Source organism: Patella vulgata, chromosome 6 (genome assembly GCF_932274485.2).
Source record: "Patella vulgata chromosome 6, xgPatVulg1.2, whole genome shotgun sequence".
In the NCBI taxonomy this organism is placed as follows: Eukaryota; Metazoa; Mollusca; class Gastropoda; family Patellidae; genus Patella; species Patella vulgata.
The window spans coordinates 47,461,042-47,484,710 of NC_065884.2; the positions used below are offsets into that span (position 1 = coordinate 47,461,042).

General features: G+C 35.1%; 1 protein-coding gene across 5 annotated transcripts in view; it reads right to left on the minus strand.

Annotated features, from left to right (window-relative positions):
• The window catches only part of LOC126825090 (cytoplasmic dynein 1 heavy chain 1), an 83,390-nt gene extending 65,591 nt beyond the window's left edge, over positions 1–17,799 (minus strand). For 2 of the 5 annotated variants that reach the window (XM_050554561.2, XM_050554562.2), the window contains exons 1-12: positions 17,494–17,796; positions 14,516–14,609; positions 13,637–13,810; positions 12,328–12,583; positions 11,959–12,145; positions 3,867–4,087; positions 3,341–3,391; positions 3,017–3,186; positions 2,677–2,830; positions 1,827–1,918; positions 1,207–1,423; positions 743–829 (exon numbers count right to left, since the gene is read on the minus strand). In XM_050554561.2, coding sequence (XP_050410518.1) covers positions 743–829; positions 1,207–1,423; positions 1,827–1,918; positions 2,677–2,830; positions 3,017–3,186; positions 3,341–3,391; positions 3,867–4,087; positions 11,959–12,145; positions 12,328–12,583; positions 13,637–13,810; positions 14,516–14,609; positions 17,494–17,722 — 1,932 coding nt within the window. In that variant the 5' untranslated portion in view covers positions 17,723–17,796. Of the gene's footprint in view, positions 1–742; positions 830–1,206; positions 1,424–1,826; positions 1,919–2,676; positions 2,831–3,016; positions 3,187–3,340; positions 3,392–3,866; positions 4,088–11,958; positions 12,146–12,327; positions 12,584–13,636; positions 13,811–14,515; positions 14,610–17,493 lie in introns of all 5 variants that reach the window. The other 3 variants (XM_056101933.1, XM_050554557.2, XM_056101934.1) reach the window with 3 other exon arrangements.
• Positions 17,800–23,669: the final 5,870 nt, after the last annotated feature.

Genomic DNA, 23,669 nt, shown 5'->3' on the forward strand with positions numbered 1-23,669 from the left:
TCGTATCATCCCTCATTTTTATTCTCATGTATATTTAAGCTTTTCTTATTTTTGTGTGATAGTGTGTGAATGTTTTTCCATTTATATCTCTTCTTTTCAAAAATTCCTATGGAATTTTGTTTTAACGCGGGGGGATGTCATATTGTGGTATATTCTATATCATTGTGATCTGAAACCTTATGTTTAAGCAGACACAAGTTGTCTCCCTTATGTTGTAGTTCTTCTGCCTTTTAGAGTAATAAAGATAGAGATTGGAATTCTAACATGGAGAATGGTTGATTTTTATTTTCACCCACATATAAATGTGTAACACCCCTGGATCCAAGGATCCGAATACAACAATATATCTCATCTGGATGTTGGCAAATATACATATAATCACTTACAGACAAAACAAGGAAGAATAAAACTCCAATATAGTGTTGAAGACCATACACAATAAAAAGTATTTTTGTTCCAAACCTTACGTGTTTTGAAGTTTATATTAGCTTCCACCGATTCATGACAAACTTTCTGTGAGAAATAAAATTAATTTGTCGGACCTAAAAGGTGCTGAATTCTTATGTTGCAATAATATTTGTTCTTTAAATTTACTATCCATGACATTTTTGTTTTATTCATTTTTTCAATCAGAGGTACATTAAACGTCTTCCATTGTAATTGCACACGGTGAGTGTCTCTATTAATACAATGTACAATTTGAAGAACTTATCGCTGATAGAAGAATTGTAAATAAACTTACTTGTCTAGCCCAGATAATAGAGCCTGAAACAGGTGGTAAATCTCTTACTTTACTCATTCGACATGATTTACTCTGAGCATACTGAACCTGAAGGACAAATTAGATACAAAATAATATATTTTTGTATGAAATAGCTTTATTTAACATCCGCTTCCATTGATGTGATATCGCCAACAATATAATATATTTCTACATTCAATTAGTAAAAAGTGTATGTGATTATTCTCCACTACCTATAAAATGTCCAAATGTTTACACTATCAAAATGTATAAATGATCATGCCTTATCACCTCTGTCCTTGACAGTGGGAACAAATCTTCTTCATGGCATGGGTGATAATTCATAAATTCAGTACTAAAAACATTCAACTACTTAAAAAATACTTGAATAGTCTCTCATTCATCATTTCAAAAGTAAAATTTTCATATTAAGTAGAGCAGTCTTAAATTCAACTTGTTTTTACCTTAAATTTTTCATGGAGAGATTCTATATCATCTTTGACTCTCTGTATCAACTGAGTCTGATATTCACGAATAGCGCCTCGGATGTGAGGTCGTACAAACAAGGCATTGAATCTAGAAAAGATTCGGAACATCTCATTGGCATTCCTGGCAGTTCCAAGTTGATCTCTTAACCTGGCTGTAATTCTAGTTTCTACTCTGTCAATTCTTTCATCATACCTACAAAAGGAGAGTAACAAATATTAGACATCTTTGAAGCTAGCACCATAGTTTTATTTAGGGTTTGAATGCAATGCATGGGAGAGAGAGAGAGAGAGAGAAACTAGGTCATTTCGGGACTAACATATGGTTCAATTTTATTTCAATCATTCGCTTGCGCGTAGGAGTCTTTATCAGTGGGAGGAAACCGGAGCAATGCATGGGAGCATAAATTTGTCAGAACAGTGATTTGGGAATTATAAGAGCTATGTGTCCAGATTTGTGCATTATTACTTTTTTAAATATCCATTTAAACAACAAAATAAATTTTCCTTCCCTTTCTTAGCCTTGCTCATTTTACCTTTGATGAAGAATCTTCTCTACTACCTTAAATTCTAAAAAAAACACAGTTAACAAATTTTACCTTTTTATGGCAGCTTCCCATGAATCAGAACCTTCTTTAGTAACTTCTAATACATCAACTTCTTTTACATTCTCATATGCTAAATTTACTTCCTAAAATATACAATAATTTGACATAAAATTGATGAATCTGTTACATTACAATATAGAATGAAGCTTAATCAATTTTAAAGAAATGAAACAAATAAGACAATATAGAAACATTCTTCAATTTCAATTGAAAATTACAGATAGCCAATAATCTTCTAGATTTGTATACAATAATCAAAACTTGTCAGAATGAGCATTTCATAATTCATCTTAAGCAACTGGGAGTAACTGCTTTCAAGCCGTTGCAAGTGTGCTTATGTTAATCAAATCAACAACTGGGCGCAACTGAATTCGGAATGCTTGAGCCAACTAATAGCTATTACACTTAACAAGCGACTTAAATTATTTATCACATCAACAAAATGGCGAATGCCTCAAAAGAAGCATGCCAAAGGCATGATCAGTCTTGCCGCAATTCTATTACTACATTATTGTCAACATCGACATCTGAAAAGAGGATGCCTTTCTTCGCTTCCATTTTGCCTATTTACAAAGTGACATGATGTCAGGTGTAAGAGCGTTCATGTTGAAGCAAGTTGGAGAAAGTTAAACATAGGCAACTGGCTTCAACTGACTTGAACTAGTTGCTTTGAGTTGTAAGGGGCGCTCAGGTCAACCTTTTTCAGTTGCATTCAGCTGAAGCCACTTGCTCCCAGTTGTCGAAGTGACAGTTGCTCTCAGTTTTAAGGTTGACATACATCTGGCACTTGGGGTACGCACCACATGAACAAATTCAAAGATTTATTTTTCATATAACCTACCTCAATGGCATTAGCGTCTGCTGCTTCATCCACAACCGGTTCACCTTTTATAGGTTCAACATCTTCTCCCATTGGTGTTCCTGCTCTGCCTCCAGTTGATGGTCTCAATACACGCATAATAACCTGACGTAATTGTTCATGTTGACGTCGGAATCTACAGAACAAAAATTATAGTGAATTTCAACATGGACTGCCTATGCCATTTAAATTTTGATTCTGCAAGTTCATTATAAATTACCTGATTTCCATGTGAGTTTAACAGATAAAACATCTCTGTTCACTGTTCATTAAAACATTTTACTAAAAAAATTCTATGTTCATGATTACCGTGTCAACTTACTTTCTCATGTGATCAAGTCTAGCTTGTAGACGTTTATGAGCTGGGTTAACACGCCATACCATTCGTAGATGTTCTTCTCTCTTCTTCTTTACTAAATCACGTAACATAGCTTGAAGTTTATCATATTCATCATCCCAGGCACCAAATACATCAAAACATGCGGACATCACCTAAAACATTCAAAATTAGTCAAAATGTTTAAACATCTAGGGAATGGCATTTCTAATATTCTATCAATGCATTTTTTTTCTCAAAAATAAATCTTTGTTAATTACTGTTAACACTTAAAAGTTTGTCCTAAAAATAAATAGGATTGTTCCTTACCTTCTCAAATTCATCATATGGAATATGCATCAATCTTCTTGTACCCAATACCTGTTTAGAAAAAAAAAGTAACAAAATTATTTAGAAATATGTCACAAACATAAATAAATTTTCTCAGAAAACAATATTTATATAATTCCCACAAATATTTTGTACAGCTTAAACAGTTTAATTAAAGCAAAAGTTACACTTATGTGATTTTCACTTAATAGAATTTAACTATTTCTTATTTTTTAATAAATCGATATTTATATTTGAACAATTCAGTACAATATGGTAAACATAAAAGCAATGCACATATGACCCTTCCCCCAACTGCAAGAGGACATCAATTAGAAACTCAGAAAAACAAACTTGACGGGAAGACAAAACATTGATATTGTCAGGTTTCATTTTCTAAACAAGATCATCTAAAATAAAATCTAACCATTTACAGAATACAACTCAGTTTTCGTCAAATCAATATAATGCTAACAAATAGAAGAATTTAACTTCATAGAGTTATCAAGAAGTTAACAATATTTACCTTCAGGAGTTGTGAACTTAAATCTCTAGATATAGCTTCTACTAATCTAAGTGCTCTCTGTATAGGGTATTTAGTAGGTCTGATTTTACGTAGATGTAAGAATATAGCTTGTAAAGCTAGTCTTATTTTATCTAATTCTGTAGCTGATAGTAGGTCATTGATAGGAAAGTCTTTCATTAGTTGATTATAGTCATTAACTGTAGCCATAGCTTGTTTCAAACCTTAAAAACAAAAAAATGTCAGTTACTATTGTCATATTGTGGTATATTCTATATCATTGTGGTCTGAAACCTTGTGTTTAAGCAGACACAAGTTGTCTCCCTTATGTTGTAGTTCTTCTGCCTTTTAAAGTAATAAAGATAGAGATTGGAATTCTAACATGGAGAATGGTTGATTTTTATTTTCACCCACATATAAATGTGTAACACCCCTGGATCCAAGGATCCGAATACAACATGGTGGAGATGCAAAACATCCTAAACTTATTGTGCTTCATATTTTGTATGTTTTTCACCAAACTATGGATTTAATCAGATTTTTGTGACAGTTTAAGAGTACCATGTGCTTTTCATATCTGTGCCATGTGCTTTCCATGTGCTTTCTTAGAATGGACTAAGCAATACTGCTTGACTTTACTGTATATCTTGAACTCTACTGATATTAGTCAACTGATGGAACTTTAATCAATCTAGTATCATTCTAATTTTGAGAATTTTCATTGTGCAGAGAATTACATTTACAATTTACTAAATGAATCACAGATGAGATCAGATTGAGATAGCCCTACATTGCCTACAATTATCCAAAGTCTGAAATTATTTTGGAGAGCCTAGTCTTGAAGACAGAATAATTTAAACCATGTTTATGTTCAACTTACATCATCATTACCTAATTTTCAATTCATACTATGATTTCGATCCAGTTTCCAGTTTTATGTGACTGTGAATGTAGTAATATTATTTAGTATTCTTGAGCAGGCAGTGTGGTGTAGATAATCCCAGAGAAGACCAATTATTGTAGATGTAGTATAGGCCTACCGACTTTTAATTCTAGCCTTAGACAGTCCAGTGACAATTATAACATAACATGCCAGTTTTTAGCTTCATACTGAATAGTATTTAATAGTAATAGTAACATTTTGAAATCTACAGTCTACAGTGATTTGATGCATATGCAGTTGCAGTGACATTTGTGCGATATTTTCCTATATAAATCATTTGTTCAATTATCGACATTCATTGAATATTATTGACTTGTGTTTTTTTTACCTGCTTGGTTATCGTTGTTAGGATATTGTATGATTGTATTGTATGATTGTGTTGGGTGAATGTGTTATTGTGTACAGTACTTGAATTTCCATTTTGTTAATTTGATATATTGTTTAGTAATTAGTTTTCTAACATTTTGTAAGCTTGATACATGTATATATATTGTTTCATAATTAATTTTGTGGCATTTCATAAGTTCATTTTGTACAACTTTGAAATGGCTCAAGGTAAGCCCTTTAATGCTGATAAATTTGATGGGTCTATCCTAAGTAGGGATCTTGCTACAGCACATTATTTGACTTTCGTGGATTATTTAGAACATCATAATCATGATCAGAACCCTGTCAATGTTGCAGGAATTAATGTGATGGTTGGTCTCTTCAGGCAAACATTAAAAAGCAAAGCACGTCTATGGATAGAAGGTAAAGTGTTCCGAAGCTTGGCAGATCTCCGCACTCAGTTTATTGAGAGATTTTCTGATAATCGGACGCCCTTTGGTTTGCATAAGGATTACGCTTCATTTTGTTATGACGAAACTAAACCGCCCTCTGAAAATTTAGAGGAACTTCAGAGATTAGGAAGACAGTTGGACATAGCTGATGCACAACTGCGATACAAGTTTGTTTCCATTTTGCCATCATTATGTCAACAAGCTGTGGCAATGTCAATTAATGACAGGACTTCTATTTCTGACATAGCTCTCAAAGCTCAGTATTACTTTGACATTCACAAGAGTGACAGTAAAACTAAGGAAGTAACCTTTTTCACGGCAGAAAATGACAAGGATACTGAGATAGCACACTTAAAACAAGATTTAGCTGATCTTAAGCTAGAGCTGGAACGCCCATCACGACAATTTGCTTCAGGTTTTTCTTCTCCTCGGAGACGGTCATCTTCTCATCATTCTTCTTCCAATGATAATCGACTCATCGATCACTCAATCAGTCCTAAGGCACGCCATACCAATGAATTTCGACCTCATAGCCCTAGACAAAATCAAAATTCTCATTTCTCAAGACATAACAACAGATCATATTATAACAGTCGATTTTCTTCAAGTCGTCAAGATTTTTCTCCAAATCACCGAGAATTTTCTCCAAGACGTCAAGATTTTTTTCAAAGTCATAGGAATCGTCAAATTGTCTGTGACTACTGTGGAAAGCCTAACCATACTTGGCGCTCTTGTTTCGTCCGCCAAAGGCACATGGCTGACAAACATAATCAGGATTTTTAATACAGGGAATTTGTTCCATTGCTCCGAATAAATTCCCGATGTCATCATCACAGACCAAACCTTTAAACATACAATTGTCAAAACGTAATTATTGTAAAGGTAATTTCCCTGATGGACATTCTGCTTTACTTTTGTTTGATAGTGGTGCTACTCGATCACTAATCTCATCATTTACTATTGAGTCATCTTCATATCTCAGTAGTTTACCACTTCATAAATTAGAACAATCCCTAAAATTTAGAATGGCTAATGGTCAACTAATAGTTTGTTCTCATTCGCTACAACTTGAGATAGTTATTCAAGGTCATACTTTAGTTTTTGAAGTGTATATTGCTTCCAATCTTGTTGGAATTGATTTGATCGTTGGTCAAGAGACATTGGCAAAGTTGGATGCCAACCTTAGTTTTAATAACAATGTTTTGCAGTGTCGATCTACCAACATTTCATTCTCAACATCTAATTCAGTCTATGTCAAACCCAATCAGCAACGTTAAGTTACTGTTCATGGTAAAATTCCAGGTATTTTTCGCAATCGCGAGGTTTTAATGACATGTAATAGTAAGATTAAAAGTGCTTGTCCTTCAACATTTCTTATCAAGCTAAAAAGAAATAGTGCTGTGATTCCAATATGTAATACAACTTCCAAGACATTACATATTCCATCATCTAGACCTATATCCCATGTTTCACTACATGACATTTTCGTTTGTGACTCTATTAATATATCTACAGAATATGAGTCTAATTACACCAGTCATTCATCAGACTCTGTATTTCGCTCTACAATTGACCTTACCAAAAGTCTTCTTACAGCCAACCAGAAAGACAATTTCTACCAGCTTTTGACTAAACATAAAGAAGCATTCAGCTTGAATGGCGAAATCGGAAAATGTCCCAATATCCAAGTTGATATTGACGTCACTGATGACAAACCTTTTTATATTAGGCCTTACCCTAAAACCGAAAAAGAAAAACGTATAGTTGATCAAGAGTTACAGAAATTAGTGAAGTTAGGAATACTTGCAGTTGGTAGTCAAGCCTACACATCACCTGTCTTGATTCTTCCAAAGAAGGGAACTAATGAAAAGCGAGTCGTTGTAGATTTCAGATATTTAAATTCGCGGATTAAGCGCTTAAATCATCCGTTTCCACTGTTGACAGACACTCTGAAGAGAATTGGTAACGCTTCACCTGCTGTTCTTAGTTGTTTAGATCTTAAGTCGGCCTTCTTTTCCCTTCCTTTATCGCCTAAAGCTCAACAGTACACAGGCATATCTTCATACTCTGGTGGAAAACATTACTATTTTAAGAGACTAACACAAGGATTATGTATATCTCCAGCGGTTTTTCAATCAACAGTTGATAATGTTTTAGCAACTATTCCAAGTAGTTACGATTTCTGTATCGCACACCATGATGATATAATTGTTTTTAGTCATGATACTGATTCTCATACACAACATTTAAATCTTCTTTTTAAGGCCCTTATTCAACATGGTTTAAAAATTTGTCCTCGTAAATGTGCATTTTTTCGTCAGGAAGTTACATATATGGGTCATAAAATACAACTTGGTTCAGAAGGCCTAGTGACTATTCAGCCTTTGTCAGATAGGTGTAAAGCCATTCAGAATCTTCCCAGGCCTAGGTCAACCAGAGATGTACGACGTTTTGTGGGCGCTGTCAATTATTTGTCAAACTTCTTGCCCAGTTTGCAATCCATATTGCAACCTCTACATAAGATATCCAATAAACGTTCGGTTTTCAAATGGTCAGAAGCTCAAGAAACAGCCTTCACTAAAGTAAAATCTTTGTTAGTAAAGCCACCCGTTCTATATATGCCTTCTGGCACCGGACGCTTAACCCTTTACAGCGATACATCTCGCTTTGCAACAGGATCTTACCTTACTCAAGTCATTCAAGGTCAAGAACGACTGTTAGGATATTACTCAAAACGCTTACCAAAAGCTTGTGAAAGATATTCCGTTACTGAATTAGAGTTATTCGGATTACTCATAAATATTTCCAATTTCCAGTATTTATTACGTGGAGTAGAATTTGATGCATACGTAGATCATGCAGCCATCATTCATCTATTTGATTCAAAACGTGCACCTTGTACAAATCGACTTCAGAAACTTTTAGTAAAACTCTCCCATTTTTCCTTCAAGATCGGTTACAAAAAGGGAAAGGAGCTAGTTCTCGCAGATTTTTTGTCTCGTAATCCCCTTGAGGATGATTCAGAGATAGATTCAGTAGTTCCTACAGCATTTACTTTAACAGAAAGACCTATAACTCGTCAGTGGGCAAAACAACAGAACATACCCATTCCGGATCTTAATTCCTCAAAACAAAAGTTATCTTCTTCATCTATGCTTACCAATCCTCCAGTTTCAGCAAATCAACAATCTCTTCATAATTTTCCCATTGATTTTGAAGATAGATCCAATGATAGACAAGCCGTCTCTACATCAAAGTCTGGCAACAAGTCTCATACTATTCAACAATCAACTCAGCAAGAGTCTACTCCCTTGTCTTCTGTTTATGCACCACCTTCTACTTTTCCCAATGAACCTCGACTTGTTGACCGAATCCTTGACTCAGACACACCCAATGTTGAAATACCTATTGAATTGTGCATGCCTCCTAGCCCAGTTGTTCATAATTCTGCACAGGTTGTTAAATCTCATTTTCCGAAACAGCGAGAGTTGGATAAATTACTTTCAATCATCAAGAGAAAAATGATACGAGATTACAATCTTCCTATTGATTGCAATCAACTGCGTATACAACAAGAGACATCACCATATTTTAAACCCATTTATGACTATTTATCTCACGGTATACTTCCTTCCAACCGTGCAGCGGCCAAATCGGTTAAGAATAAATCTGACGAATATATTCTCTATGATAATGTATTATTTCGTCTTATTATTCATAAGGATGAAACATTTAGTCTCCAGTTGGCAATTCCTGAATCGATGTGTTCTAATTTAATCAGTATTTACCATGATAATATTCTATCCAGTCATCAAGGTATTACCAGAACTTACCTCACCATGCGGAAACTTTTTTATTTTCCACAGATGTTTCACACCATAGCTAATTATATTAGCAGCTGCCATCCATGCCAACAGTTTAAACCGAAGTCAGACGATGTTCGTCTTTTTCATCCACGAATACCTACCGAATTTCGAACTTTCGATAAACTTTGCTTAGATTTTAAATCCATGCCAGCTTCACCCAGTGGATTCAAACATTTAATGGTGATATGCGACGAAATAACTAGATTTATACTGTGTGTTCCATTGAAGTCTCTTGATGCGGAAACTATTTGTGAGGCTATCATCCAAAAGATCGTTTGCATTTTTGGCCCTCCTTCTGTATTAATTACAGATGCAGCATCCTCTTTGACAGGAAAATTGGTATCTATTCTTTGTTCTTCATTAGGAATAGATCACAAACTAATCAGTGTTGCAAACCATGGTAGCTTGTTGGTTGAGAGACATATTAAATCTGTATCTGACCTTCTCAAATTCAATCTAAATCAATTTGGTACGGATTGGGTCAGGTTTGTTTCTACCAGTTGTTATGCATATAATTCATTTGTTTCACCACAACTTGGAAATCATAGCCCATATCAGCTCGTTTTTGGAAAAGAACCCAAAAATCTTACTTCTCTCAACTGGAACTTTGACAAGAGTCTTTGTAAATCCTATTCGGATTATTTGTCACATTTGAAACAAAAGTTTGATTCTATGTCTTCTACTATTTTAGATTTGCAAAAACGCAAACAATTAAGTCAAAATGTTAGTATCTCACACAGTCTAAGTACAAATCCAGTTTATGGATTAGGACAGTTTGTTTATGTTCTGAAACCTTCCTCATCAGCTTTAACCTCTAAGTCAAAGAAAATCAAAGCTGAATGGTGCGGACCTTTGATTGTCCACCAGATTTTGGATCGCACACATTACATTTTAGCAACATTAGATGGTAGAGTTTTGCCTGATGTCTATTCCATTAATCGGCTTAAACCTTGTTTCATAAGAACTAATGAGCCAGTAAAGAGATTAACACATATTGACCAATTACGTAAACAATTAGGTAAATCTGTATCTAGCAATGATTCACCTGTATTGAATACTAAGGATAGTTTGTATCAGTTTACAGATGAAAATGGTTATAATTTACCTGAATTTAATAATAAGTTTATTACTTATGATAGATTTACTACTTCTGTTGATATTAATAGATGTATACCTAATCAAACTATTGCCTCTTTATCTATGTTATCACCTCCTCAAATGGAAGAACAACTCAACTACTTAACAGAAGTTGTGAATGATGACAATTTTATTGAAATCAAAAGAGCAAGATTTAAATTTGGTAAATTTCAATTGCTTGTCAAATTTAGCCCAAAACAACAACAAAGTTGTGAATGGATTAATATAGATCATAATGTTGAGTTTTGTAATATTGCTCATGAGTTAATTAATGAAAATACTCTTCAAGTAACTGGTAATCTCCGTAAATATCAAAGTAAATATTTTTAGAATTGTTCCTTACACAATGTGTTTAAGCTTGTATTGAAGGTAAACCTATTTTTGCTATTTATCATACACTCCTATATTATGAGGAGACTCTTCATAGTTAAAATTAGATCATTATTGTTTATATGTATCTGATAGTTGGATAATTTGATATACACTTGTATGTTAAAGAGATAATATAGTATTAGGTTGGAGCAATACTTCTCAATCAAGTTTGTTTTATAGAGAACATTTCAAAATGGAGTTATCGTAGGATTTCTATGTATATTATAGATGACATGTAATTTTCATAATTTGTTTTGTTTTAATTAACATTCAATATTGTTCTTGTTTTACTACTTTCTCATTTTTGGTATCATATCGTATCATCCCTCATTTTTATTCTCATGTATATTTAAGCTTTTCTTATTTTTGTGTGATAGTGTGTGAATGTTTTTCCATTTATATCTCTTCTTTTCAAAAATTTCTATGGAATTTTGTTTTAACGCGGGGGGATGTCATATTGTGGTATATTCTATATCATTGTGGTCTGAAACCTTGTGTTTAAGCAGACACAAGTTGTCTCCCTTATGTTGTAGTTCTTCTGCCTTTTAAAGTAATAAAGATAGAGATTGGAATTCTAACATGGAGAATGGTTGATTTTTATTTTCACCCACATATAAATGTGTAACACCCCTGGATCCAAGGATCCGAATACAACACTATCAATAACTATATGAATTATTGCATGATATTGAATGTTTAGTTTTTCATGGGTATTTGATTTACAATAATCCTGCCCAGTGATGGTCTGGAAGAACTCATTAAATTTAAATTCTTACAAAGGATGATTACCCACAAACATATTTGAATTTGTGTATTGGTCACACAAATTACGTTATCTCTGTCGTCTTCGACTTGCATATAATTTACAATCTACCAGATTACTACACTGAAGTTAGTGGAGTTTTTTTTTATCTAGACTACAATACTTGCATGTACTGTTCACTCATTAATCAATGATTCTAAAGTGTTTAAAGAAATGAACGTTGATAGAAACCTACCTGTATCAGTATCAAAACTGACAGTGGCATGGAAACGTTTACCATGTTTCAAAATATCTAGTGTCAAAACTACTTCAATACTTTCACGTTTTTCTTGTATACGTAACAAGGCTCTCTCTAGATTCAACCAGAAACTAATCTCCTGTAGAGCAGTACCTGAAGCTGGATCACGATCTAGTTTAGTAACCTGTAAATAAGAATGTGAAATGACACATGACATACAAGTAGTGAGATATGGCATCCTCCCACCCTACAATAGAAATACTAGGTCGAAAGAACACAGATAATGGGTTTAGTTTTTCAACGTAATCTGTTGGTTTATTTTAGAAATCAATATCCTTTTAGAAATAAAACTTATGTAAATCAAACCTTTTGTATCTCTCTAATCCATCTGTTGACTCCACTTTGAAGATTGTTGAGGAATTGAGCATCTTCCACTTTGTCTCCAAAATCTTCTACTTTTGGTTTACGATTTTCATCCCCACATTTTTTGATGACTTGAGATACGGTAGGATTAACCGGTAGAGTTATTTCTGGTATATCAATATTTTGTTGAAGATGTAATAAACCCATTTCTAACTCGGCTATCTTCTTCTCCACAGTCGGCGCCATTTTGTCACCATCCCTGAAAAAGTATGAAAGTTTCTAAATATGCGTTACACAAATATGTCTTTTGAGCCAAAATATGTTAAATTTAGACAAGAATTCACTCGGGTCCGCCAGGGCCTTCGCCTTATTAGCTCGCATAGTTAGTGTCAACATACGACAATTCTGGAAATAGTAGAACTGTGGTAGAAACGCAACCTTTGAGTCTCCAATAGTTATACAAGCGTTGACGGTTATTGTTTACTTATCATTGACATGACGGAAGCTATTATTTTGCTAAACATTGACTGGCGTAACCAGCCTCAATTTGTAGCTGGACAAGTAAGTTTATGCCAACGCCAATGCGTCATTGTCATGTGGCAAGATTATTTTGTAACTGTTTGAAATTTACGTAGTTTAATAATAAAGACCCTAAATCATGTAGCTATGAATAGAATTGTTTCCATTAAATTGAAATGACACACAAATTCTACTGTGTCTTTTTTTTTTCTTGTTTCTTTCGCAAGTTACTAAACCCATAGTCCTTATTACTACGTGAGCATACGTAGTCAAGTTTTGTTTTTAAATTATTTTAAAACACCAGTACTCTAACGTATTTTCCAAGTTGGCACTACGGGTACATAATAGTGATTGCTTGAGTGATCTAGCGCGTATACAATATTACATTCCACATGTCTGGTATTACTAAACCAAATCAAAGTAGACGACTTGAGTTTGTGCGTACAAAAAACAACCCCACGAGTCAACTAGTACTAAGTAGTCATGAGTCAAGACTATGATGTTGTCCTGGGATCTTCTGACTGAGGCCATGATAATAATAAAAAAAAAAATCAAAATATGTCTTTTTTTGAATTAATAGAAACTATCTTTAATTGTACACTGTGCATATAAATAATATATCACCTTGGTTCGGTCTGCATGTCACCTGAAGGACCCACATGATCATGGGTCGCACAGATCCTGCGGGCCTGTGTTTGGAAAATATATGTTTCGGACACTGATTTTAACCTACTCTGTGAAACTCTCTTAAATACCATTTCAATCAAGCATTAATCAAAAACACTATGCATACCTTTCAGCCTTTCCAGTCTCTCTGATGTAAGACTTGAAGAAAGGAGCTACTGCGTTACTAACATAAGCATGCAGGGTTTCGTACGGAGAACCTTCACTGAAGTTCATTATCCGTAACTGAGAAGGAAAACTTTTATCTGCTTCCACAACTTGTCCTCTCTTGATGAACACAACACTGAAAAAAAAACCCACATATTTTAATGAATCATTAATTAATACATGTACCTCCATAAATGTTATCAAAATTTTATTTTGTATGTAACGGGTGCATTTAAAAGGGCAACAAAGCATTAAGTAATTATCAAAAGTAATTAAAATTTTATGGCTCTTCTTAGTGCTCTCATACACAAAGCATATGTACACATGTACCGGTAATTAGGTAAGTTGAAAACTGTTCAAAATAAACAACCTCATTGAACACAATGACTGCAATCAACTAAATGGCAACTGTAGCCTCAAGATTATGTACAAGATGTTTGAAAGTGGTCCAACAAATGATTTCATTGTAAACTGTTCAATATCAATAGGTGTCTTAGTCAAATCAATCTGATGATTAATTTAGTCTCTACAGAAAAGTAGAATAAACACCATTTCATTTCTCTAGAGTGACTACATGATTCTTTCAAGTGTTTAAGGACTGTAACTCAGAATGTAATTTACAGAAATCGTTGAAAATCTATGGTACAGACTGCAGTCTGGTGAGTGTTAACAAGAAACTGTGGATGACGGCCAAATACAGCCTACATCTTAATGTTGGTGTATAAAAATCCAAATACACAACAAGAAAATGTGGATTACGGCTAAATAAAACCACATTTTAACATTCAAATATAAAACAAAATATAATCAATTGAAACAACATAGAGCATATTTTATTTACCTGGACATTTTGGAATTAGAGAAATGAACTTCTGAGGTGACAAAATACGACGATGTACCGTCTCCTTCTCCTCCTCCTTCTTGTACTTCTTCATCTACAATTAATTTTCAGATCAAATAAACAATATTTAATGTTAATAAAAAAACATCCCCACAGCTCCACCACATAAAAACATGTGGGTAGATTCTTGTATAACCATACAGCCATGAATTCGAATTTCTATGGTGTATACAATTCTGCTTTAAATTACTTCATACACAAAACTACATGTTGACCAGGTAATTTTATTTTAATTTTTATCAAAACAAATGAGAATTAGAAATCTTGACACTGGCGAGTAGTTGTCCTGGCAGATCTCTCATCCTTCAACTAGTTTCATTGTTTTGTGGACTCTTCAGTCTTCAGAAGTCTGACAGAATGTGAAGCTTTATAATCATTGAGGACCAGAGTACAGATGAGGTCTTAGCTGGACAAGAGTTATCCCGTTTTACAAAGTTCTAATTTGCATAGTTGTATATTGACAAAAATAGTAATAGTAGTAAGTGCAGGAGTACAGGACTACATGCAAAACAAAATCTCCAAGATAAACCTGTGGACAAGACAGAATACATAGACATTGCAAGAAATTAACAAATATCAAATCAAGTGAATTGATCCAGGGGCCAGCTGTAAGAGTCCACTGTACAGTCCCAGGCCTGTAATGGTACTGGCTTCACTCAAAACAAAACCAGCGGTTGCAATGCAAGATACACCCACACTTTGCAAGAGATGGACAGAGAACAAGCTAAAAAAAAGTGAATTTTTGTACAATCAGGAGTTATGATACAGGAAGTTATGGTCTGATATGCATGAATATAGAAAGGAACCAAGATCTTTTGGATATAAACATACATGTATATTTTAAGTTTTATCAAGAACGAATGAAAATTGTGATTTTTACTAGAGGGTCTCCAACCTTGGTACTATATAACTTTACACTATTAGTAAACAAGTAGCAGCCATTTTGTCAAGCAGTTTCACGATATTCGAAGTCAACCATCATTATGGTGTTACAGATATATTTAAACAGTTTTCTAAATCAAATAAGTTTTAATAAATTTCAGTCCATCCATTTACTAATATCTAATAAACAGACATCAAGTTTGCATATCTCTGATGGTTTAAAGGAAAGCTCAAAATAGTCAAAAGCTATATAAATTTGAGTGTCTTTGGCGTACTGATAGTTGATTAGACCGTGTTTACGAATGACATGTAAAGCATACATAAATGTATAATAACAATATTAAAAATTGAAATTCATGCTTTGAATTGAGAATAAATTGTCCTAGTGTAGATGAATTATATAAGGTAACATCTGTTGTGTTTATCTAGACAATAGATACATGTAACTGCAGACTATTGTCAATATCAGTGAGTCATAACTATAACATGTCAATTTAATCAATAAACACCAGCTAGTCTAGAAGTAGAAGCTACAATAAACAATGCATAGGCCTACATTACATATAATATATGTTCATTTGGTCTTGATTAAACAGACCACAAACCTACACATTATCCAATGTTTATTTATATCTAAATCAGAAGCATCTGCAAAAACTCTGTGCAAACATTACTGAGACTAGCAAATGTTCAAGCAGTGCAAAATCACTTGACATTGCCCTAAAAGTGGACGTTACTATGTGTAGTTTTATGTGTCTGACTCTTTCCCTGGCCACTTTTGATCACTTGTTGAATTCCAATATGATTCACATCTGCATCTGCGAGAAAAAAACTTTATAGTACCCTTAGTAGCAAAAGATTTCGGTCCCGCAACCTTTTGGACTCCACATAAATGATGGTTCCGACTAACATGTACTTAACAACTTTACAAACTTATGTAACAACTTTTGTTTTTCTATTATCAAATAGTAAATGCAATCACCACACAGCCGCTACTATCAATGATTGACAACTTGTGTTTTACCTCAACCACCTAAGAAACAAAAGATTTTGTTTCATGTACTACAATATAGCATTGGGATTATCAGTTAATCAGCTTTACTTCTTTGGTCGATACTGTTTTTAATATTTTCCGAAAAGACTATTCTTGGTTCGCATTATAACTTATCATCGATTTGTACTGCCTAACACAGCAAGCTTGTCAAGAAATGTATGCAAAAGTGCAGCTTACAGTTTATCATTAAAAATGGTTGGGACTTGTTAAAAATGTGCATATCTAAATATTTCTTTTCATGTTTTGTGTACTAGGTCATTTTCAAATAAATTTATCAGCATATTATAAAATCGTTTTGAGTTTATTATAAACTGATTTGACTTTAGTGTTCAACTTTCCCTTTCAACCGATTCTCCTGTTCCAACTGTCGTGCACCCAAATTCAAAACGTCATCTAAAGACATATCTTTATTGAGGTCGAAATGTCATGTAATTTTAGACACCCTTGGTCGAGAGATGAGGTTTCTTAAACATACATTATGCACGGGCTAAATCTGCCTATTGCACAGGTCTTTCTTTAGGCCTGAAATATTATCTAAATTATTAATTACTAATTAGACATTAATTAACTTATCCACACCATAATCAAATCTCAATGCAATCGCAAGCCTGCGATGTTTACTGGATTTGAATACATTTTGTGATGGATCATTTGACATCAAAATGGATAATTGAGACTTTGTTTTTTTGTATTGACGTCAGTAATGAAGCTCGAGGCTAGGCCTAAAATTCATTTGCTAATATCTTGGTTAAGAGTGGAGCAATTTGACTGAAATTTTCAGTATATTTTCTTTACGTTATCTATTTTTTAACTATTACAGCGAGAACTGTCAGATCTTTAACCTCCCATAATGCCCCTTTAATTATCTAGGTCGACTAGGGCACACCCTGTCTGTACACGTAGATAGTAGATAAACATTACATGTAATCATAATGGCTGTTAAAATAAAAGCATAAATATACTACAAATATCTGCATTGTACCTTTTGTAGAATTTCGTTGAACCAAAAGAGCAGTGACCTGCGGATCACTTAGAAATTTTTTGATCGATTCGAGTTGATTCTTGTCTGTAACCGCAGCAGCCAGAGCTTTCAGCTCGGGATCTTCATCTTCAAGCAGAACAGGAACGATCCTCCGCATATACTCAACGAAATTCGTTGTTTCTGCAATCGACTGAGTCGCTGGTTCTTCAGTCGCTGGCGTCTCCGCCATGATGGCTACTTATAAGTCTTACAGGCTGGCCAGCACAAAATCTGGAAAACCGGTAAACTCTGCGATGAATAATGAATTTCTGATCGTCCGATTTTGCACGGATGGACCAGTTCAATAAGGACACTGGCTGATTACGTCATATCCGACGCTCGTAAAATTGGAGTTCCCTCCCTTCACACAGTCCATTTGCACGTTATTAACCCCAGAATTTTTATCCCAAATCGGTATGAGTAGCTTTTAGTGTCCTATGATGTCTTACCCAATATTTGCGACAAAGAGATGTAAGAAAAGAAAGATAAGAACTTTGATGAATAAAAATTTACTATCTACGATTTTATATAAGTGAAGTGTTTCTTTCTTATGTCCTAACAGGTCGAACAATTCAAAGCTGGTGAGTGGTATAGAAAAGATAATTAAAAATCTTTTAAAGGGGCTAAGTCATTAACTCAATATTTTCCATAACATTCAAGATTAAAAACATGAATTAGAATTCATATTAATCAATTTCAATCAATATTGATGTTGTTATCTTACCGTGAAACTATAGGATCCTAATATCCAATATTTAAGACACATTAACATTTTATGTAGGCTACACGAGACGTGTACCCGATGATTTTGGGTGTCATTTTGTAATGAACACATAAAAACATATCCTACAACACAATGTGGAAATAATTAGTAAAGGATGATTCACAAATGACAAAATAATAATTTAAACAAGCGGTTGCTATGCAAAATACGCCCACATTTTGCAAGAGATGGACAGAGAACGAGCTAAAAAAAATAATGTGATTTTTTTTACAATCAGGGGCCATAATCCAGGACCGAGAGTCAACTGTCGTGGTTTCGAAACCCCCGGCGGTTGTACGTGACAAGAACTAGCTAGGGTTGTCTGTCCAATCTCGTGGGTTTTCTTCAGGTCCTCCGGTTTCCTCCCACTGCTAAAGACACCTACGCGCAAGCGAATTATTGAAATATGTTAGTCCCGAAATGACCTAGTTTGTGTCGAGTGGACGTTAAATCCCATCTCTCTCTCTCTTTCTCTCTCTCTCTCTCTCTCTCTCGTCTAGAAAGAAAACAAGCGGTTGCCATGCAAGATAAGCCCAAATTTTGCAAGAAAAAAGAAGCGAATTTTCGTACAATATGAGAGAATATCTACAAGAACCTTGATCTTCGGGATATAAACATATTTTAAGTTTCATCAAAATCGGATAAAAATTGTGTCCTGTCCTTGGTATTACATACTTTTACACAATTTACGTACGAGTAGCGGCCATTTTGTCCGGCAGTTTCAAACTAAACTATCATAATGGTGCAACGGTGATATATTTAAACGGTAGGATAAAAATAGTGACCTCTAGAGGGTCCAAAGCTAAAAACACGATTTTTCGTACAATCAGGGTCCATAATACAACCTTGGTATTACATACTTTTAAACTATTTGCCCATTTTGTCGGACAGTTTCGAGCAGATTTTTACGAAATGCGAACTCAACCTTCATTGATGTGTAACGGTGATATATTTGAACGTTTTTTTTTTAGAGAGTCCACATGCTACAAATGCCATTTTTCGAATAATCTAGGACCATAAACCAGAAAGTTACGTTTGTATATGAGCGGTTATTTAAAGGAACACAGATCTTTGATATATAAACATTAAAGTTTCCCCCAAATCGGATCATATGTGGCCTCTAGACGGTCCACAACCTTGATATACCATATTTTTACACTATTTGCGTATGAGGGGAGGCCATTGTGGTCCGATTTTCACGAAATTCAAACTCAACCATCATTAGGGTATAATGGTGACATATTCCAACGTTTTTTGTTGGTTTTTTTTAAAAAATAGGATAAAAATTGTGAGCTCAAGAGAAATCACAATCTAAAAACGTGATTTGTCGTACAATCAAGGGCCATAATTCAGGAAGTGGCCCGTAGAGGGTCCACAATCTTGATATACCATATTTTTACACTATTTGCGTAGGAGAGGCGGTCATTTTTCCTCAATTTTGGTCCGATTTTCACGAAATTCAAACTCCGCCATAATTAGGGTATAATGGTGATATATTCAAACGGGTTTTTGAATCGGATAATATTTGTGACCTCTAGACCTAGAGGAAACACAATCTAAAAACGCAATTTTTCGTACAACCAGGGGCCAGAATTCAGGAAGTTACGATCCGATATGCGCGAATATCTATAGGATCTTTTGGTTATAAACATGTCTTTCAAGTTTCATCAACATCAGATGGAAAATTGTGACCTCTCAAAATTTCCACAAGCTTAAAACGTGATTTTTCGTACAATCAGGGGTCATAATCCATGAAGTTATGGTCCGATACATGCCTTTTTTGCCGGTAATTTTGTCCGAAAATATCGAAAGGAACCGAGATCTTTGGTAGATAGACCTATATTTCAAGTTTCGTCAAAATCGAATAAAAATTGTGACCTGTAGCGTGTCCACAAATAGCGGACGGACGGACAGACAGGGGCGACGAAATAATACGTCCACATGAAAATGTGGGTGTACAAAAATATAGATAAAATGAAAATATCCGGGTGTCCGTACAAGGTGTATCCTCTTTAAGATTAAAACCCCAGTTTTAATTACAGCACACCGCAATTGACACACCATATATTTCAGATTTATCAGAACATAATTTCTAGAAGGTTACAAAACTGATAAAAAAAAAATGAGTCTCACATTTTAAAAACTTATTTTAAAACGAAAAATATAATTATTCGTTATAAAAAAAAATATCTGACGAAGTATGGCAAGAGTCGTTTTAAAGAGACGTTAGTGCTTTTCAACATAAATAAATTTCTACTTATAGCAAAAATTAATTTCCCGTAGGATATATAAGAAGCCATAAGGTACGCCTCCACATTTTACAATTTTCAAAAAGAGACATTAGTACATTTCAAGGAAAATTAAATGAGGGTTTTACCTTCATGACTGGATTGATTAAAATATCCAATGATGCGTGTCAACTAATATAATACCTATTTGACACAGATGATTCAACTTTTAAATCTTAATTACAAACAGGTTCTCTCAATTACAATTCTCTAAATTACAAACAGGTTATTTTTAAAGATGTAAACAATTTTTTATTTAACTTATCGTTCCTTCTCATCATCATGGGTTGGGGCCGGTAATGGTATAGTATAGTGGGGTCTATACCCCCATCCCCGCAACAGCCAATCAGTCTCGCCCAGAATAGCCATGATGTTTACGGCTGTTGCAAGGCTTGTGAATGAAAACGCTCGGAGCATCATCGACGTCTTTGTGTATAGCAATTTTCTAACTACGGCAATATTCTTGAGAGAAGAAAAAAAGTTGTTTGCTAATCAATAAATATATGCTGATATATGAGGGTTATTTAACTTACATTTCGTTTGCTTCGGCTAATTGTCTTGACCAAAAAAAGGAAGAAAAAAAAGATCTTAACTCATACATGGTTAGAGACGTGTGTGGCAGAATAGGGTAACGGAGTGTTTATAACTTAAATATTCTTAGACAGAGCGAGGGACACAGATATGTCAATAATCTTTGGGAAAGACCATAGTGTAACAGATGTGATGTGGTTTTGTTTTTTTCTGAGTTGATGAAAAATTAAAAGCTGTATGAGAAATGTTTTAAAAGAGTAGTTATCATTGTATTAATTCATATGTTAATTAGCATATTAATTGTTTTATATTAATTAAGATTAGTTAAACCCCAATCTTCGAGTGAACACTGGAGCAGCGGATAGAGATGTACAACAATCCTTACTGGATCTGTCGATATAATATGGCCTCACACAGATCCACGAACAACCGACTAGAAACAACAATATCTTAGACTTGGTGTTCACAGACAACCCATCTCTTATTAAATCATCTACTTCAGTTACTGGTATTAGCGACCATTGCAGTGATTGTCACAGACATTAACGTTCTACCTCATTATATTAAGCAAAAGCCAAGGAAGATTTACATTTACTCGAAGACAAACAGGCAACTCATACACAAAGACACCGAAAAGCTCTCCCAGGACATCATCAACCTTAGTAACTCTAAGGATACGAATGTAACCTCCCTTTGGTCATTCTTCAAAAGATCACTGACTCCCACATCCCCTCCAAATTCTTTAAGAAAAGACAATCACTACCATGGTTCAACAGCAAACTACGTAAGATGTCAAAGAGGAAGTCCAGGTTATTTAAGCAAGCTAAAAAAAACAACAATGGAAAGATTATACATTCCAGAAAACCCGCAAGCGCGGATTTAAGCTAGCAGAGATCAACCACATCAATAGTACTATCCAGCAAGGGCTTGACGACAATAACACCAAACCATTCTGGCGGTATATCAAATCCAAACGACAAGACAGTATTGGTATAGCACCCCTCAAGAAAATGGGCAACTTAGTCAGTGGCAGCAAGGACAAAGCACAAATTCTAGTAAACCAGTTCAAATCTGTGTTCACCAATGTAACGGACACTCCGGCTTTACTTAAATTACAGAAACCAGTCATAACATCGATCCCCTCCCTTAACATCACTACAAAAGGAGTCAAAAACCTATTGAAGAACATGAATGAGCGGAAAGCGACTGGTCCAGACAAAATAGCCAACACTATTCTAAAGACCTGTATTAGCCAACTTGCTCCTGGCCTCCGTGAGATATTCCAACTATCAATCAACACCGGTCAACTCCCACCAGACTGGATTAATGCCAACATTGCACCATAACATCGATCCCCTCCCTTAACATCACTACAAAAGGAGTCGAAAACCTATTGAAGAACATGAATGAGCGGAAAGCGACTGGACCAGACAAAATAGCCAACACTATTCTGAAGACCTGTAGTAGCCAACTTGTTCCTGGCCTCCGTGAGATATTCCAACTATCAATCAACACCGGTCAACTCCCACCAGACTGGATTAATGCCAACATTGCACCAGTCTTTAAGAAAGGGGACGTCCACCTACCCGAAAACTATCGACCTGTTTCCCTGACTTGCGTGACTTGCAAGCTATTAGAACACATCATTTGCCGGCACATCCTTACACATCTTGAAAGGAACAAGACACTGACCAGTCTTCAGCACGGTTTCCACTCGGGATACTCCTGTGAGACACAGCTACTAACCACCGTTCACGATCTCCTCCAGAAACACGATGCCAACAACCTAATCGACATGGTTATCCTAGATTTCTCGAAGGCCTTCGACACCGTCCCTCACGAGAAACTTCTCCACAAAATTAGAAACTATGGAGTAGATGGCCCTCAAAACGACTGGTTAAGACAGTTTCTGACCACAAGACACATGCAATTGCAAGTAGTCATTGAAGGAGAATTCTCAGATCCGATAACTGTTGACTCAGGAGTCCCCCAGGGAACAGTAATCGGCCCGCTGCTCTTTCTGTGCCACACAAATGACCTTCCGGAAACCGTGAAATCACAAGTCCGACTCTTTGCAGATGACTGTCTGCTCTACCGCACCATCAAATCTCGACAGGACCATCAAACCCTTCAAAATGACCCCTCAGCTCTTGAAGACTGGGCCAATACCTGGGGAATGAGATTCAATGCAAAGAAATGCTATACCATGAGCATCAATAGTAAGTCTACTAACTTCTATACTCTAAACAATGTCATACTTCAGCAAGTAAAAGAAATCCCGTACCCTGGAGTTACACTCTCTGAAGACCTAAAGTGGGACACCCCCATTACCAGGCTAATAAAGAAGGCGAACTCCTCAGTGAGATTCATTAAGCGCAACCTCAAGTACTGCCTACAATCTTGTAGAAGATCAGCCTACTTAGCGTTAGTTCGTTCCACTCTGGAGTACAAAAGGATATAAACAGACTTGGAGAGAGTCCAACGCCAAGCTGCAAGGTTTGTTTCCGGCGATTACAAATCTAAAGATGAAGGCTGCGTCACAAGGATGTTAAAGC